The 18,687-nt window shown below is 37.3% G+C and overlaps 2 protein-coding genes across 2 annotated transcripts; one reads left to right on the top strand and one right to left on the bottom strand.

The window, feature by feature from the left end:
• Positions 1-950: 950 nt before the first annotated feature.
• On the bottom strand, positions 951-4,507 carry LOC130071213 (uncharacterized). The gene is made up of 5 exons (XM_056235890.1): positions 3,984-4,507; positions 3,747-3,792; positions 2,314-2,405; positions 2,077-2,165; positions 951-1,629 (listed from the first exon to the last, which is right to left on the bottom strand). Exons 1-5 carry the CDS (start codon positions 4,505-4,507, stop codon positions 1,625-1,627), a joined length of 756 nt encoding a protein of 251 aa, XP_056091865.1. The 3' UTR covers positions 951-1,624.
• A 4,065-nt stretch (positions 4,508-8,572) lies between these two features.
• Positions 8,573-18,202, top strand: rnf128a (ring finger protein 128a; the record flags this gene model as incomplete). The annotated part of the gene is made up of 5 exons (XM_056235891.1): positions 8,573-9,159; positions 10,190-10,434; positions 16,570-16,641; positions 17,831-17,913; positions 18,029-18,202. Coding segments are annotated over exons 1-5 (998 nt in total), but the record flags the coding sequence as incomplete, so codon positions are not given.
• Positions 18,203-18,687: the final 485 nt, after the last annotated feature.

Raw genomic sequence — 18,687 nt, forward strand, 5'->3', positions numbered from 1 at the left:
ACAAGCTACATGCGACGATTTATTGAAGAAGGTATGTATGTTACTTGACTTTCTGTGCGATTTAATACCATTTACATAAAGCAGTTAAATGTGTGATATCTTTTAATGACTCTTTCATAGCATCACCAAACATGCTGAGTGACCTAATGAAGTTCTGGGTGGGATGGGAGGTGCCAGAAGAGAACCTGGTTTTAGAAGTGGTGACTGCCAAATTCCCTGTTGCTCAGACGTGTTTCAATATGTTGCGCCTTCCCTGTCACTATCAGAGCTACACCACATTCAAAATGGATATGGTAATGTGCCTACAATCTGTTAATAGTGGATTTGGTCTCATTTAACTAGAAGAGATAACGGGGCAGTGTGTTTAGTAATGTTCTTAAATTGCAAAAAGGATTTAGCCTAAGTTAAGAGTAAAAAAGACTAAAGGGCTAAAGTGTTAACTTTTACAATGTTTTAAACGTTTAATCAAATTTATTTTCAAGTTGGAATACTCTTAAATGTCTTTTAACACAGTTAAAACCTGTTTGTTAGTAAAAACTGTGTTAGAAAGCAATATCAAATGTCAAAGGAATAGTTCACTCAAATGTAATCTTTAGGATTGATTTTTTTAGATTAACCTTAAACAATTTTTCATGCTGCATAATGTTTGGCCTAAGTGCAATAAAGTCTGTACATATAGGTTGATAGATATACATTAAATAAATAAAGTGACCCCATTTAGATTCCAACTGACTTTAAATTGTGAGGATAAGATTTGTTTTTGGGTGAACTTTTCTTTTGGCATAAAATTTGCATTAAGGTTGAAAACTTGAGTAATACCTGTTGGTATATACACACCACATGTACATGTCAAAAAAATAAATAAAAGGATACCAATTGTTGGAAACATGTTTGGCACCTGTTGGTAAACTCTAGTAGGTGTATACAAATAATGTGTTTTTTTTTACCAATAAATATTGTACAGTGGGTAAATATGAAAAATGAAAGCTCCACACCTACAGATTAAGCAGGGTGTACAACAAGGCAAGAAAGCATAAATGGAATTTGGCAGGGACTAACTTTCAGTTAATCTCTCAACATACTGGACAGTGCTAAGATAGAGGTCTACTCCATAAGACTCAGAGTGTTGCATGGGGTTGATGGTTTCTGTAAGTTGTGACATTTCATCGTCTGTCAATGAAATGTCAAGCACAGGAACATGCACCCCAAGGTTTGGGTCCTCCAAGTATCCGCTCTCCTCCCATTCAATGTTGGGTATGGCTACGTTCTGAAGAAAACAAATTTCATAGATAATTGTACTTTTTGTTTAAACTTTTACACATTTAATATTTGCCTCCATTTTACGTGGATGCCAAATTTACCTCTGGATCCATAATTGGGTTTTGGAACTGGCCCACTTGCCACAACTGAATGGGTGTTAGATTGTGTTCTGTTCTTATGGGATGGTTGTCCCACCCCTCAGAAAAGACATCCAAGCTGGCCTGGATGCGTGGCAGGAACACATAATGACAGCTGAATAAATGGCAGGAGTTGCTGATATCCAGCAAGTGACTGTCCTCCAATGTGTGCAGAATGTTATGGTAGATGCTTGTTACCCCTACGAATACATCACGCCAGAGACGCTCTATTCTGTATAAAAAGAAAGAAAGATAGTAATAAGCCTAGTACAACCAGCATTGAAAACAACATAAAACAGTAACACTTGCAAATGATGGTGAACCCATATAGTAGGGGGGAATTGTGAGAATAGTATGTCCGAATTCAGGTTCAGATTCAGGTTAAAAGCACCCAGATTACCTACTATTTCTGCTGAGGTGTGCATTTGATGAACACTTCATTATCCCATGAGGCCATGGGAGAAGATTTTTGAATGGGCAGTAAAGCAATGCCACTGACGCCTTAGCACACTAAATGTGGTATGTTCAAATTCCATTTATACTACACAAATTTGTACATTATATCACATTTTTAATGGTCAAAATGTACTGAAATAAAGCACATTATCTGAATGCACCTTTAATGCTGTCAGACCACCAACATAAAAGTGAATTTACCTCTGATTATGCACACTTTTACCGGCGATGAAGCTGTTGTCATCAGTGCCACGAACTGAAAACATTAGTTCTGCTATTCCCACATTTTCACCGCCATGATCTCCTCTCACTCTGCAACAAAAACACACACATTTTGATGGGTTTCAATTATACACAATTAACTTAACTTCAGCAGATTATCCAGAAAAGTACAAAAGTATATGATAAAATAATAGAAAAAAAAAAAAAACCCGTTTTGCAACTTAATATTAATTAATACCTCTGTGGAAACCCATGTGTATTCACTGCCTCTCTGAAAAAGGCCAAATGGGTGTCTGAGCGGTTGTTGTCTGAAATCTTCAGGTACATAATCTGTAGAATATATTTAAACATATACAGCTGAAGATATACAGTAGTAGAGAAATATTTTTCTGTACCAACAGATGACAGTACACAGCTGCAAGCAATGATTTTTGGGGTTCAAGCTCTTTAAGACCTTTATTGCTTCTATTCTGTTTTGGTCTAAGCCAACCCGAGATTTATGGCTGACACCAGAACACATCCATGATGGAGAATTCACAAACACACAGAAATTAAAGGGTTAAACTATAATACTTAACACACACACACACAGGGTGCTTCTCAATTCTTATTTGTGCATCCTCGTTTCCTTTCCTCAAATCTCAGCTCCACCCCTGTAGGATGCGAGGGAAGGCTGCAAGGAAAGAAAATGAGGACGGAGGAATTGAATGAAAGCTTATAGGATGGGTCATAGGATGGAGGAGCGAGAAGACGAGGAGGGATATTGAGTTTATTGTATATATATATATATATTTGAAATAAATGATAGATAGCAAAATGCTTATCTGAACTGTTCTTTATAATACCATTTTTAGTTTTAACATTATTCATAACATGGAATAATTATAAAAAAAATATACCTCAGTACAAATGAAGTGGTAATGTGCAATAATCTATCTGTGTGCCAAATTTCACAAACTTTTCACCATACGGTTCTATGGGCTGCAATAGAGTCAAGATTAGAAGAGAAGAAAAACACTTACAGGCTTAACACCTTTGGTGCATGGCTCTTACTACTACTAATAATAATAATAATTATATAATCCTTACAATCACAATAGCGTTTCAGTGCCTTTACCTTTAGGAATTTTTAAGGCCAGACAAATTACAAAAGTAATTTGGTGATGTCAATTTGTAAAGAAAGACTACACGCCTGTGCACATATATACTCAAAAGTGTACACCTATAGACTAAACGCATAATATTCATGTGCACGTTGTCAGCGCTTTCACAGATTCACATTTTTTGAAGTTTATACTGAGATAATAAAAATTTTCAAAATTTTCCACTGCTTGTACCTTGGAACCTATTTCAAGGTTTGCGTTCTCGAGCACCAAACACATCGCATTGAGTGTCTTCTGTTAGAAAAGTGTCATGTAAGCGGCCCCTTAGTTAATAACTAATGATCTTATTCTTTGCAATGGAAGTGAATCAATCAAAACTAACTTTAGCTGGACAATAACTTTATTCTAGAGCTGCTGTAAAGCCTAAACAATCTCTGTTACTGTAATCTCCTGTTATCACTGTAAAGCTGCTGTGAAACATCTGTATAGTTAAAAGTGCTGTATAAACGAAAGTGACTAGACTTGACTATGTGCTTGAACCATTAACAAACATTTAAACAAGTCTTACCTTTCTTGAATAACCATCTATTCCACCGAAGATTACCATGTTGTACCTGATAAAAATTAAAAACACATGGCCTGTGGTTATAAGTGTCAAGTTTTCACTATAATTTCATACAGGCCAAGTCAGATGACAAAACAATTTATGGTTGAGAAACAGGAAATTAAAAATCTGAGCATTAATGATGACTATTTAGTTGTGTTATTTTAGAAATGTTAATTAATACCAAGCTTGCAGACATACCTGATGAGTTTATGGTTGGTGTCTATGTGCACCAGGTACTTGGGGTAAGGAACACTATATCGTCTCCGAGCAATACATCTCAAGTTGGTCATCCTGGAGAGAACACCAACACTGTCCACACGATGCATGGATGCACACACCCTATCCCACTGTACACGGTGCCCCTGTGCCAGTAGAGCCCCTCGAACCATACGATATCCTGCGTCTGGCATGGAGGTCTTAATCTCTGTGACAAGGGCATCAAGTTCTTCATCTGTACACGTGCTGTACAAAGCTCTCACAGATAAGTTGTTTTCATTCATCCTCCTGAACAGTGTTGCACGAGACACACCAAGTAAATTTGCAATAGACTGGGTTGGAAGCCCTAGTTCTATTAGATGGGTAAGGTTGATCGTAGAAATTGAAATTCTTGGACGTCCACGTCCCTGTCCTGGTTCCAGCTCCATTGTTACAGATACCTGCTCCAAAGCCTCCATATCCCTCAGACGCTGTATAAGGTTGCTCAGATTTGTAAGAGCTACCATTACATCCTCTGACATATGTACCATTTCAGCCAGGGCACTAATAAATACTAGTTCCTGTCTGCAAATAAACTCAAGGTAGTCAACGTTCAGTGGCTGTCTATCCAAGACATGAACTAAACGATCATGAAGTCGCTGAAGAATATACTGCTTTAGATATTCCTAATTATAAGAAGAGAAAGATGCATTTCAATGTACAGACAATATATTTACACGTTAAACAACGTTTCTAAATATCTGATACTGTTTATCTTGATCGAACTACATTGCTTCAACGTAGTGGTTAACAGTAACTAGGCTGCATGTTTTGAAATGTATTACTGTAAAAGCAAGTACACACTGACCTAACAGACATCAATTTATAAAACAAGGTTATTTAGAATTATAATTTCACAACACTCAAAATGTTACTTTTGTCTTTATAGGTCTTTCTTTTTACTACCCTGATTGCAGTTTAATTTATAATTACTGTAACTGTCCTGTTACCACTGTATATATATTTTTTTAACTTTTAACTTAAGTTAACTATTAAAACTGTCTAGATTGAATGTGTAAACGATAAAATGTGTAAACTCAGACTTTTATGAAATAAAATAAACTCTTACCCGTGCTTCCCGTTCTTCGTTCGCCATGGTGGAATACTGATGTAAAGGTTTAATTTCCGTTCTAACTAATCCAAATTGCGCAAAAGGTGCGCAGAATCGTGCTCCTTGAATGCACTCTCAGTGGCTTATGGCATATGATTGGTTGAATGGTAAGCTCGCATCTGATTGGCTAAAGAGTACGACAGACCCACGTGGGAAGAGAGCTCTGCCAGGAAAGTCTCAAAAACACACACACACAAATCGGAGGGGATTCGTACGTAAAGGACGATTTGTACATTCAGACACTCGTACATTTTAAACATTCAAAGGTTTTTGTGCACAGTTGTATATCTACGAATTGTGTTTTGCATTTGTGAAATGTATTTTATGAATATATAATTTTATTTTGCGCATGTGAATTGCTTTTTGTGAATATATTTTTTTTTCACGCACGTGAATTTTTTTTGTGTGTACGTGAATTAGGTTTCATGCATGTGAAATTGTCTACGCATGTGTGAATCGTGTTTCTTGCGTGAATTATAAAAGAGACTATTCTGCTTCCATAGAAGGCGCCCACGGGTGATCAGGTGGAACTAGGCAATATTGTATCTTTCTCCTTATTTAGACAAATGCCATTTTAACAAAGTTTGATTTGATTAATAACCTTGTTGGCTTGCAACTCAGCCTTTCAAAAACAGGCCTTCAATGTGCACAACGCTGATTTTCCTATTTTCACAGGTATAAAACTATATAGCTCATGCCATACTTTTTTTGTATTTATAATGCAATTGCAAAAGCATGAAAAAGAGCAATCAACGTGATCGATATTTCCCCAAATCTAGCAGGAGAGGGCGCTGTCGACTGCAGAGTGAACCTATAGGTCAAATCTGTAAATGAGATTGGTGACTACATAAGTTGACATGTTAGATCGTGTTGATTTCCTGCCGACTAAATTTCCACGTCAGAAATATCAGATATATAAGATCCAACCCCGGACGCCAAATTCCTGCCAAAAGAAGATACAAGCCTTCAATAATCCTGAAAGTTTGACTGAGAAAGCCAGGGAAGAGCAGAAGCAGGAGACGACGTGATGAAAGTAATAAGAGCAGAGTTTATCGAATAATCTTATTGCGTATAGGTTTCAATGCTCAGACTTCGTCTAAATGTCCCAATGCTCATGCTCAGACGAAGTCTGACCAGTACAAAACCAACAAGTGTTATTAGGCCTATAAAACAGCAAAACAATGGAATATTACTGCTTCATTACTGAATATTCACAACATCGTCCTGTGAAATGGAGACATTCCCTTATCTCTAACTCATAAGACAAACATCCCATGAAAACACACGATTAAACAACAAGAATTATAAAATATAAAAACATAAAATAACATAATGAATAATAAAATGATGAATAAATTATTACATGATAAATCAAATGACAACTATAAATGACTAATGATTATAAAATTAAATCCTATAAAAAAAAATAAGAAAATACAACACAGATAGGCCTATGGTTGCTCTCAGACACATTGCTAATTGAGAAGCCTTAGATCCTTCACATACTTTCCTTTCAAAGCAGAAAAATGATCACACGAAGAAGTTAATTAGAAATGCAACATTCAATTTCACATATGAAATGTTGTTTGTATAGCCTATGTTTGTTTGTTTAAGATAAATGATATATGTCTTAGATATTATCCTATTGTTTATGATAATTTCATGTGTTCTTTTCTATTCCTACCCTCAATCTTTTCTATTTCAGGAACAATTTATAAAAACGATAAATATTGTGACAGTCTGGGTGATCATCATCATTATTAAAAGCTTGTTAGCAGATTATTACCTTTCTAATTTATCTAATTATGTGCTTACCAGTTACCACTGAAAATTAGACTGTTATATAGACTGTGTATATTCTCCTATAAGGGCTATTAGGCCTACATTTTTTTTTTACTTTAAAAAATTGTTACACTAGAACTACTTTTCCTTAAAAGGGAACTGGAAACCATGAGATTAATCAAGATATATTATATGTTAATATATATTATGTTAATGTATATTTTTATAGTTTCAACAAAGCAAAATCAAGTCCCTCAAGAACCCCTTGAACTATATTATTAAACCCAAATGTGTAATAGTACTTCACTAAAACACTTATACTGTATTATTTTGGGAATCTGTACTTTACTTGAGTTCTGTTCAAACTACTTTTCCCTATTACATTTACCATTACAGTTTCACTAAAAGTGTAAAGTAGGCCTTATCACATCATTTCACAATTATAAAAAAAATTAAAAAAAATGTCTTGATCCAACTATAAAGCCAATCAATCATGCTTACATAAGTTTATGTTTCCTTTTATTTAAACAGCTAATGGAATTTATTTTAGTTTAAATACTGAGAAAGCTTTCTTTTTTTTCTTTCTTTTTTTTAAAGAGTAATTGACCAAAAAATAAATAGGCTATGTCCTCATTTTCCCATTGCCTTTGACATTCCAAACCTGCATGACTTTCTTCAGTGGGTCACAAAAGTATAAGTTTTGAAGAATGTTCACAACCAACCACCATGAAAGTGGAAAACAAGGGCTTTCAAGTTCCAAAAATGACACACACACAAAAATCATAGCATGAATCATGAATCAGCAAAACAACATCAACAAAAGAATAAAAAGTAGTCCATATAAGTCATGTACTGTATTTTAAGTTTTCTGAAATCAAATGCGTCTTTAGCTTGACAAATGGTCTCCATTCACTTTTGCTAAACACTTATACACAACATTCTCATAAATAACTCCTATAACAAGTCATTCAGCCTTCAAAAGACTATGAGGATGAGGAAATGATGACAGAATGTTATTTTTTGGGGGGTGAACTATCCCTTTCAGTTTCAGACACAGACTTTCAACTTGCAATGTGCTTTTTATAATAACAATCATGAACTTGAGTTAAGTGTAAACAGGGTTCAATCTCGATTATTAGTTTTAAAATCATTGTATTCAAATCTCAAACCAGTGTAAAATTATCTGCTACTAATGTAAGCTGAAAATATTCGCATATTGTGTTCAGTTTAACATCCGCTGTCGCTGTGTCCAAAAGTCACATGGCCAGAACAATGTAAAAAAAGTTATCTTTACAATTTATTTGCATCAAAAAATGCAAAAATGAGAAATCTCTACTTGTTTTCAAGTCAAATTAAAAAGAAAAATGTGTTTACTTTAAATTATTGAAGTAGGGCCTACAATTAAAAATGGATACTTTTTTGCTTTCACTCAAGTATTTTTTAAGTGAGTACATTTTTTGGCATAGTATCTGTACTGTACCTTAGTTAGGCTACAATTTCTCAATATTTTTTATAGCCCTACCCCTGAACGAACCACATCATATATAGTCCCTTTGCAAAAAAAAGTACGAGTAAAGAAAAACAGCGTGTGTGGCTTTAAGAGAGAGGTGGGCGTGGCTTCAGGCGCAGTGACCTCAGCGAGGTAGAGTTTCTATTCAGTTGCGTTACCAAAACACCTGTAAGCGCTCAATAGGGAGCTATCGATTACGTTAGTTTGCGGAAGCATTTTTAAATTGTTTTAAAACCCAGTTTGTGCTTTGAATTGTACTAAGAAAAGTAGCGGCAGGGTTGGTTTGCCGAATATGGGGCCTCTTGCGAGTCGGGATGTGTTTTCGTGGCTACTGGTGGCCTCGGTTCTCCAGGTGTCGAGTGTGCGCTTGGCGCAGGCCAGTTACCTGTGCACTGCATACCTGAACATTTCCTACACCCATCCTGAAACGAACCGAACCACCTGGTATCAAGAGGAAATGGGACTCTATGGGCAAGACTCACCCAAAGCTTCTGTCGTGGGGAATGTGTATTTAGCCGATCCGATCTATGGCTGTGAGGAGGACACCGTTTATAGCCGACCGAACGATTCCAGGGGCTGGATCGCCTTAATCCAACGCGGAAGCGGTTGCACTTTCAGCGATAAAATTAACGTCGCAGCTATGAACGGAGCTGCCGCTGCTATCATTTTCAACGACTTCGGGGCAGAAAATCGGGTCATTCAGATGTCTCACCCTGGTATGTGACTCAACGGGCTTAGGACCACAGATGGGCTGCTGAACTTTTTTAGACGGTCCTGTACAGCAGGTTTTAGTTTGTGTATGCAAGTGTTCCCATGTCTATTTATTCTGATCAATTCTGGTCTCTATTGGGTGCCAGTTGTACTCTAACCCGGGAGTTGTGTTGTGTAAGTTGTGTAAACTTGACGGTTGATACAGAGATCATGTCCGTATAGGACCTCCTCAACGCGAAAGAGCGCACGCTCTGCTCTCACCTGTCCAGGATATAAAAAATAAACTGGACTAGATCCGCAATTTACATCTGTTTTTTTAAAGCACAAACCCACTCACTGATCATCAGGAGAAATTCACTGCGAATGACGACTCACTTTTTAGATGACCTAACGTTACGTGTTTTATGACATTATGTCATGCCATAAAAAGTAAGGGTGCGTGCATACGTAGCCTACATTTATTTGTGGTATCATTTTAGTATCATGAAGATACTATTGTAGTTGTTGTTTTGTCGTGTTTTTAAAGATATGTAGGGGCCTACATGTGTTCTAAAATAATTAAAACAAAAATGATCAACATCACATTAAATAAAAAGGAAATGTTGCCTTATATATAGGTTTTAGTTAATCAGTTAACGTTTTTTTCAAGTAACAAACTGCAGGTGTGAACTGTCATCACTGTGTGATTTCTGACGCCCACAGGACCGGATCTGGATCCTGGTAGATGGCTTTTTTGCGAACAAGTAATGTTTCAATTTTTTGGAGTCATGAGAATTCTGACCTCACATCTCTCGCGAAACAAACTCTTGTTTTGACCACTTTTTTGATACAAGTGTGTTAAGATGCATAATTTCCTCTCCCTTGATGTAAAAACGCAATTTATTTGGTTTCGTGTTGGTAAACACCGCTAATGTTGCATGTTTGGTGACGATTCGGCTCTTTCCGTCAGGTTGTTAAGCGCAACGGTTTGTGTTTTGTTTTGCGCATGCGTATTGCTGGTGTTTTCAGTGTCGTCTCTTTTGTGTGTGTTTCTAGGCACGAGCATCGTTGCAGTAATGATTGGCAACTACCGTGGGATGGAACTGGTCCAGCTGCGAGTCAAGGGCGTGCCCGTTTCCATAGCGATAGAGGTCGGGAAGCAGCACGGTCCTTGGATGAGTCACTATTCAGTGTTTTTCGTCTCCATCTCCTTCTTCATCGTCACCGCGGCGACTGTTGGATACTTCATCTTTTACTCCGCGCGGAGACTGACAGGCCTCAGACAGCAGAACCGCAAACAGGTAACGTTACAGCACAAGATTTGCGTGGATGGCTGCTGATTTGATGAGCAGTGAACGTCAACCCTGCTAATATACTGCGTTAATCCTACGTTTCGCCCAAAAACACTTTTACGGAGTAAATAAAACTGGATTAAAGTACATCTTTATAAGACACAGATAATACCTCGAAATGAATAAATAATAATAAATGGTAAACAAACACTATTCGAAGGAGATCCTATTATATATTTTGCACTCTTAACTCGGGTTTGAGCCTCCTCCAAGGACAGCAAGCCAAGTTAGTTTACTATTAACGGGCAGGCGGACAGGTGAAATAAAAGTTTTTCACTTTAAGATAATTTCATTGGCTTTGTACACACTGCACAGTTTGGTAACCAAAGAGTGATAACCTTATTTAAATCCCAAGTGAACCTCTTTAAATGCGAAAGGCAAACTACACTGGAACTGAAAAAATGGCTTGAATTTTATTTGCTTTCGTTTCATATCATTAAATACTGCGTTTAGTCAGCCTCAAATTTCTTGGCATTTTTGACAAGAAAAGTCAAGGAGTCTATATAATGTGGGGTTAAAGTAGCTCACAGAGACATTGATGATATACGCTTTATAAGTCAAAGCTTTTAGAGTCAGTCTTTCCACCAGAGCTGCTTCCAACCATTTTGTGGTCTGTGGCTAATTCAAATTTGACCAACCATGTACTTGAACCTCGAATCTCGATTGAGCTTGTTTATTAAATAAAGATGAAAAACCGCACTCTCTAGTTATATCTCATATATTTATTTATATATTTATCCACACTTGTTTATTAAATAATATCATGCCAATTGTGATAATACTTTCCTGTTTATCAAAAATGCCATCTTTGATATTTCCATTTGTCACTGTCATTATCATTACAGGTGTTATTCACAGCAATAACAGTAATAGAAAGCCATTGACTTTGGTTACTCATTTATAGATGATTATAGAGATGATAGTTGGTCTGCCCGGTAAGTGGTTGTATAAGACTATTTATTTGAGAATGTTACTGAATATAGATGTCAAATCCAAAGTACTGACTGTGTGATCCAGTTATGATTCTATGAGACAACATTTGTTCTGGACATCACCAAATGTGTAGTTTCGCACTGTGCACTTCATGCTTGCTTGTTAATTATTCTCGTGTAACTATCTTTTTTTACTGGTTGGTCTGGTTTCACAATACTGGGTTCTGAGATCATCATCCTTTTTTCAACTTTAATGTCATCACTGTATGTGTATGAGTTTGGTTCAAAAATGGCATTAGGACTAACTTTAGTATCAAGGGAATGTTTGATCTTGGATAAAGTTTAACTAAAATCACAACCCATCAGGGACTATTACACACTCACACACAGACGGACGGAATGTTTTCAGTTTGCTACTGTTGAAATGACACTGGGAATTTTTTCTAAAAAATCTTGTTTGCAGAGGGGAATGCCGCAAATTTAAGCTTACTAAAGCTAAAAGGCATTACTGTGCTCCAAAAGTACCTTTTCCAGTTGTTTATTTTGCTTGAGGTAAAACGGGAAGAAAAAGTAAAAGTAAATTGTAAAGTAAAAGTCTTTGTTGAACTTTAGCAGGCCAAGATCCCATTCTAACCTGTTGAGCTTTGCTACCCATATCTCGGCAACGGCCTGAGTATACAGGTTTATGCTTTATAACTTCAGGAAAATCAGACCCTTTCTGTCTGAGTATGCTGTTCATTTTCTTGTCCTTGCCAAAACACATTTCATACTACAGGACTTGGATCGCAGATATTTATCCTGCTAAATACAGTAGCCTATCTCTTGGCCATTGGTGATGCATCAGCGCTTCTCTCAGATCACATTTTTAATCATTCAAACATAGCGATCGTCACTTACGTGCATGAACAGCACAGATTTTATGCTTCTGTCGACAATCTCTATTAACATGTAGTGTGTGGGCAGCATAAGCTTCTGCAGATGATCTAGATTCTAGAACAAACCAGTCAACCAGAGGGGGGGGGGGGGGGGGGGGGTTGACTTTGTTTGGGTTTGTGTGAGCAATAAAAATTACTTCCTTCTTCATACTGACTTAGAATTCACACACTGTCACAATGGGTCTTATTCATGGAATTTAAAAATGTCAGATACATATTCACTCTGACTCATTTGTCTTCAAATAACACAGGGTTGAGATCAGGTCAATGAAAAATCAGAAAGAGCTCCAAGAAACCCATTTTTCTTTAGAGGCTTGTAAGGTGTTCAAAAAGGGTGGACTGATTTACTTTTTGCTGCTGGAGAACACTCAGTTGTAAATAATTGCTGTTTAAAAAAAAGTTAACAGACATCAAATCATTGCTGAGACTGTTGAATAGACAGATAGTCTGTTGACATAGTTTGTTTTCATTTTTTATTGTGTCTCTATTATCTGTTTGCCATTAGTATGTTCATTTCCTCAATAGGAAATTTATGTGGTCTTGCATGAATATACATTTATACTTTTTGGTATAACTTTAGTCAATAGTGTTATATTAATTATATATTTTCAATCACAAATGTTTCATCATTGGTAATAATAAAAATCAGTGGCAATAAATTACTCTAAAGCAGCCCCTGAGTAAACTTTGCTTTTGCATTCTAACTCTGAGTGGGCTGGACTGGCAATCGGGCATACCGGGCATTTGCCCGGTGGGCCGAAGTGCTTTGTGGGCCGATACATCTCATACTTTTTTTTTTTTTTTTTTAACGGCCCATAAAACTCGTATATCGGCGGCCCATTGCGTTTAGTTTTGTTTAATTGGCGGCTCTGGGATCTTTGTGCCGGTGTAATGCATTGGACAAAAAAAGTCAGCGTAGGTTTTTCTTTTTCTCACAGACCGGCGCATGATGAAACGCGTAGATCAGCAGCTCATTGGTTATTTTCTTGATTGACACTGGGGTGGTCCAATCACATCTTTAAACTCCTCCCCCTTTGAGATCTGAGTGAGCGTGCAGTGTCAGCTGTGTATCTGTCAAAATAGTCAGAGCGATGGAGAACAAACGCAAGGAATGTGCAGAGAAATAGCGTGAAAAAAGAAACTTCACAGGCCCATCAAGTGTCTGATGAGGAGGATAGTGAGGAGGATAAGGAGAGAGATGAGTGAGTGCAGAGAACTGTGGTAAGCAGAACTAGGCTACTGTCACAACAACACGTATGGTGTGTTCACACACCGAACCCGAATAGAGCGTCAAATACGCGTCTATCGCGTTTAGTTAGACGCTTGAACATTCGCTCGAGTTCAAATTTTTCAACTTGCGCGGAAGACATTCGCGGCAAACGCGTCGCCCAATTCGCGTCATTCGCAACGCCCGGCGCGAATGCGTCTATTCGCGTCTTTGCATTGACTTTGTATGTAATACTCGCCCAAATAATTAAATTCGCGTTCGGTGTGAACACACAATTAGGCTATGTAGGAACCCACTACCCAGTTACGCATTATTTACACATCTGCATATTTGACGATTACTCATTTTATTAGAATTGTAATGAGACAATAATGAGTAATGAGTTTGTAAACCATATTTTTCTTCAAAATAAAAGCTCGATGCCGTTTCCGTCAAAATAAAAGATCATGTGCTTATCTCTGTATAGAAATTAGTACGAAACTAATTATGAAAGTGTCTTTTATTTTTCAGTGCATTTGTTTTACAACATATGGCTATTACTGCCATGGGATTAATATTATAACTATTATTATGTAGTAGTGTAATGTAGACAGACACTATATCACAACTAAAAGAGTTTTGAGTTTTTCTTTGTTCAATTTGCACACTGAATATGGGTTGGAGCTCTTTATTTTTAACTCTCAAAGTGCACCAGATTGATGAATTTAACATTAAAAAGCACAAAATTTTCTTACGGGGGAGCATGCCCCCGAACCCCCCTAGAGGGACAGAGGTGCACTCACCACAGATTTCACAAAAACCTGTGGGAAAAAAACGGTATTGCTATCCCAGCTTATAGCTTTCTTTAGGATTCATCACTGTGTGGAGTATTGTTCAACTTAGTAGTTATTTTCATCGGTTAACTCTTACTCACTCCTATTCACTTATGGCATTAGTGGTTTTAATAGGAGGTGGTATACATATTCAAGGGCGTGCAAAGTTCGGTTGTGTTATATAGTGGGCCAGTCTGGGCCAAAATGCCCGGGCCGATTTTTTGTCCCAGTCCAGCCCTGACTCTGACTAATAACTGTTGCACTGTTTTAGATTTGAAACATTGTTTTATGAATAGTTTTTTTTTTCATAAAAATGTTGACTGCAGGGTAAAGGCCTGTTCACACCGGGACGAATTTCGCGCGCGTTATTCGCCGACGTTTAACGCCTCGTGACTAAACAAAGGGCGCCAATGTGAGTGTTCACACCAACGCGTAAAACGCCACGCGTAAAAGCGTCATTTTTTTAAAAACGCCTCGGGTTCGTTTTTTTGGTTTGACGCGCCGCGTCAAAAACTATCCGACCAATGAGATTGGCGCTTTTGCTCACGTGTCTGGAGCTTCTGAAGTTACAGTAAAACACAACTTGGGGGCGCTCAAACACAAAACGGTCTTGCCGAGCACACATACGTAATGGCGAAGAAGATATACAGCGTCTACACTCTGCCGGGAAGAAATAAGACGAGGAAGATGTAAGGCTAGATGAGTAGAGCTGCTGGTCTTGTTGGTGTCTTTATAAAGAGACACCAACGACAATAAAGAACCATATAACAAACGCGACAAACTTGCTCTCTTCTTCTGAGTGACAAGCGAGTGTCAGAAGCGTAGTTGCGCAGCGCCACTTTGTGGACCGGGGTATTTCTGTTTTACATTAAGCGCCATCTAATGTCAGGGAATGAATTTGCGTGTTCACTCGGCTCATCGTCAGCGAAAATCGCTTGGGTGTGAACACAAAAAACGCGTTGAAAAACGCTGACGAATAACGCGAGCCGATATTCGTCCCGGTGTGTACAGGCCTTAAGGATTGTGAATTTTCAACTCACTATTTATTTTTATTAATTTATTCATTCCATATTTACATGTAAGACTATATTTATTGTAAGACATGCACATTAATGGTATTTTTTTTTTTTTCTGTTCCTCCAGATAAATTCAAACGTCTATATTCACATATCTCTTAAGCTACAGCATATAGTCAAATGTGATGTCAGCCAAAATGGTGGCCGGTAGATTAAAAACATTACTTGTCACTGTGCTGAAAAATACCTGCATTTAATTGGTGTAAATGAGCTGCGCTAGAGTTTAACATGTAATAGTACATTTGTCGATTCCTTTTCAATCTGGTAGAGGATTCATATTACTATGAACACAATTCACACAGCACACATTTCACTGTCTCACAGTAGAAAACCAACACACAGGGTTGAGAAAGGTCATTGTTGTTTAGTCAATGAACACAAACTCCAGAGTTTCATGCCAGCATCTCTAGGGTGAATTATTCTGCAGGCATGTCAATGTCTGTTATATTAACTATTCCCTAAATTTGTGTGGTTGTATACAACTTAATAATATGTATCTAGAATAATGCAATTGAAATTACAGAAATGAGAGTTGGACTTAACTAAAAAATATGTTGGTATTCTCACAAAAGAAAAAGTTGGCACACCACAGCTCCATAATAGAAATATTACATGTTCTCACCAAAGTGATGAGAACATGCGATAAATAATTTTTCTATTTATAAAGCTGGTGTGCCAACTTTTTCCTTTATCTGTCTGGGATGTGAAAGTGTGTTTAGCTAGAGGTTATTTTTTGGTTATCTAATGCATTGCCATTCATACATTTTTAAGTCTGTCTCAAGTGTCCACATTCTTGTTGCGGCCACTAGGTATGAATCAGCAGAGTAAATGAGTCCGCAGTAGTTCTCTCGCTGAAGGTTGAGGGTTTTTTTTTATGCGAAATGTAATGTTTCATTTATATATTTACTTAATAATCCTAATCTGAAATTCCTTTGTTGTAGGTGTTTGTGTAGCAGAGTAAACAAATTTGAGAACACTGTGTTGATACTCGGGTTACAGTTTAACGATATTCATACACTTCCTGAAAAACCAGTAAGACCAGACCAAAAACACCGAAACACACACACGCATTTCAAGCTCTGTTTGTCTGTTCTTTTTCAGAAAAAGCTGAAAGCTGAAGCAAAAAAGGCGATTGGCCAGCTGCAGGTCCGCACACTGAGACAAGGGGATCAGGTACATTTGAGCACCATACATGCTTCTATTTGTATTTATGCGTTTTCTTTCTTTATTTATTGCCTTTGTATTTTGTGCGTGCACATGTATGCATGTAGAGTTTATTTTTTTAAAACATTTTAGGTCTGTATTTGGTTTATATTCGTACATGTAAGCATGGGCGTCGGAACCCACCCACCCACTAGGTGAAGCAGAGTTTAGTTTACTTAGTTTATTTAAAAGAAACCAGAATACATGAAATGGCATTTACTCCAGTAAAAAATTTCTGGGGGAGGACCCACCCACTTTTTTTTTTTTTTTTTGCTTCCGACGCCCGTGCATGTAAGTGCTTGTGGGTTTATCCTTTTTTTCATGTTGTGGATGGTACATTTTTTGGCAACGTGTAACAGGAGTGTAAATGTTACTGCACTTTTGGACACTTAGGGCTATTTCACACTGTGCTTAACCCTGGGTGATTGACGTTCTAACCCCAGCTTTTAACCCCGGATAAAGGAATGTTTCACACTCGTAATCTAGAAGTGGGGTTAGCAAATGCTTAGCAACAGACAACCAATTGCGTGCCTTATATTCACAGGCTTTGAACAGTCATGGAAACACTGAGTGTTGAATAAACAGACGTTTCAGCGTGATAGAAGAAGAAGTGAAGAAGACACCTTTTCATTCTTACCTTTTACAGTTCAAAAAGTCTGTTCTGGATAAACTTGATAGTACAGTCGGCAATATATAATATAAAGATGTTTTACATTATGTAAAACATATCGGGTGTTGTGTTTGTCCATTTGCAAATATGCAAATAAGGACGTTAACCTGGGGTTCAGGAATGTCTGGTGTGAAACGTCATCTTATGAATAGATTAGTTGGTAACCCCAGGTAAAGTCTGACCCATGTGAAACGTGATGCAAAATAACCCAGGATTCCATTTACCTGGAGATTCCAATGACCCAGGGTTAACTAGTTCAAGTGTGAAAAGTCCTTTTGTAAATTGAGTCAAAAGCCAAAATAAAGCATAAAATATAGCATAAAAACAATTTTACACTATTGTACAGTGATAATTTGCATGAAAAAGACAAATGATTCAATGTATTATCAATAGGTTAACTTATTAATTGCAGATATACGAACTGGATGACCCATCCGTGTGAATGATGTTTTGATGATTTGTGCATGTGTGTTTATCTATGTTTCACAGGAGACTGGCCCGGATGCTGATACCTGTGCAGTTTGTATTGAGTTGTATAAAGCAGGAGATGTACTGTCAGTTCTCACATGCAAGTATGTCTCTCTGTCTTTCACTCCATTCCATCTCCGTCAATCACTGATGTTTATTACTTTTTTCCTGTCCTTTCAGTTCTAATGTGTGCACAATGTGTTTGTGTGTGTTTTGCAGTCATTTCTTCCATAGATCTTGCATAGAGCCGTGGCTGCTAGAGCACAGAACCTGCCCAATGTGCAAATGTGACATTCTTAAAGCCCTTGGAGTTGAGGTGAGTTTTCACACTAGGACTGTTTGTCGCCCCAGACATATTCAAAAGACGAGCATTAGACGATATAAAGCTCTGAGGTGCTAGCAAATATCAAATGTTTTTTTTCACACCCCCTCCATCTTTATCTAAAACACGGAATCACAAGTTGAAATAGTTTCAAAAGGACATTTATGAATTAATTTACTTTTTTCAACCGATCTTATCAAATTTAATATTTTTTCTTTCAACCTACCTTCTTTCAAAGAGGCACCTCAGTAGGTAGGATGTTGCGTAAACAACGTGCCTTGATGCTTTTCGGATGCTGCCTGATAGGACATACTTTTTCAGGTTACAGACAGTCTTATTGTTAACACAATAAAACAAAGAAGATAAAAGCTGAACAAAAGCAAACAAACCAGAACTCTATTTCCTCTCAGTTCAGTTTAAAGCGCTACCATGACAATACAAATGTCCTGTTGTTTATCATGCTGAAGTGTTAGCAACTTAGCTGCAGATGGAAAACATAACATTACTAAGCATTATTTAAAAAGGAAAAGAAGACGACAATGCCAAATTCTTTCTG

The sequence above is a fragment of the Rhinichthys klamathensis genome, unplaced genomic scaffold (genome assembly GCF_029890125.1).
Source record: "Rhinichthys klamathensis goyatoka isolate OS25496 unplaced genomic scaffold, OSU_Roscu_1.1 h1tg000433l_1, whole genome shotgun sequence".
Classification (NCBI taxonomy): domain Eukaryota; kingdom Metazoa; phylum Chordata; class Actinopteri; order Cypriniformes; family Leuciscidae; genus Rhinichthys; species Rhinichthys klamathensis.

Coding starts and splice junctions, on each gene's coding strand:
- LOC130071213 (XM_056235890.1), bottom strand. CDS start 4,507: ATGGTAGCTCTTACAAATCTGAGCAACCTTATACAGCGTCTGAGGGAT. Junction 3,793..3,983: donor ACCAACCATAAACTCATCAG/GTATGTCTGCAA, acceptor AATTTTTATCAG/GTACAACATGGTAATCTTCG. Junction 2,166..2,313: donor ACACATGGGTTTCCACAGAG/GTATTAATTAAT, acceptor TTTTTGTTGCAG/AGTGAGAGGAGATCATGGCG.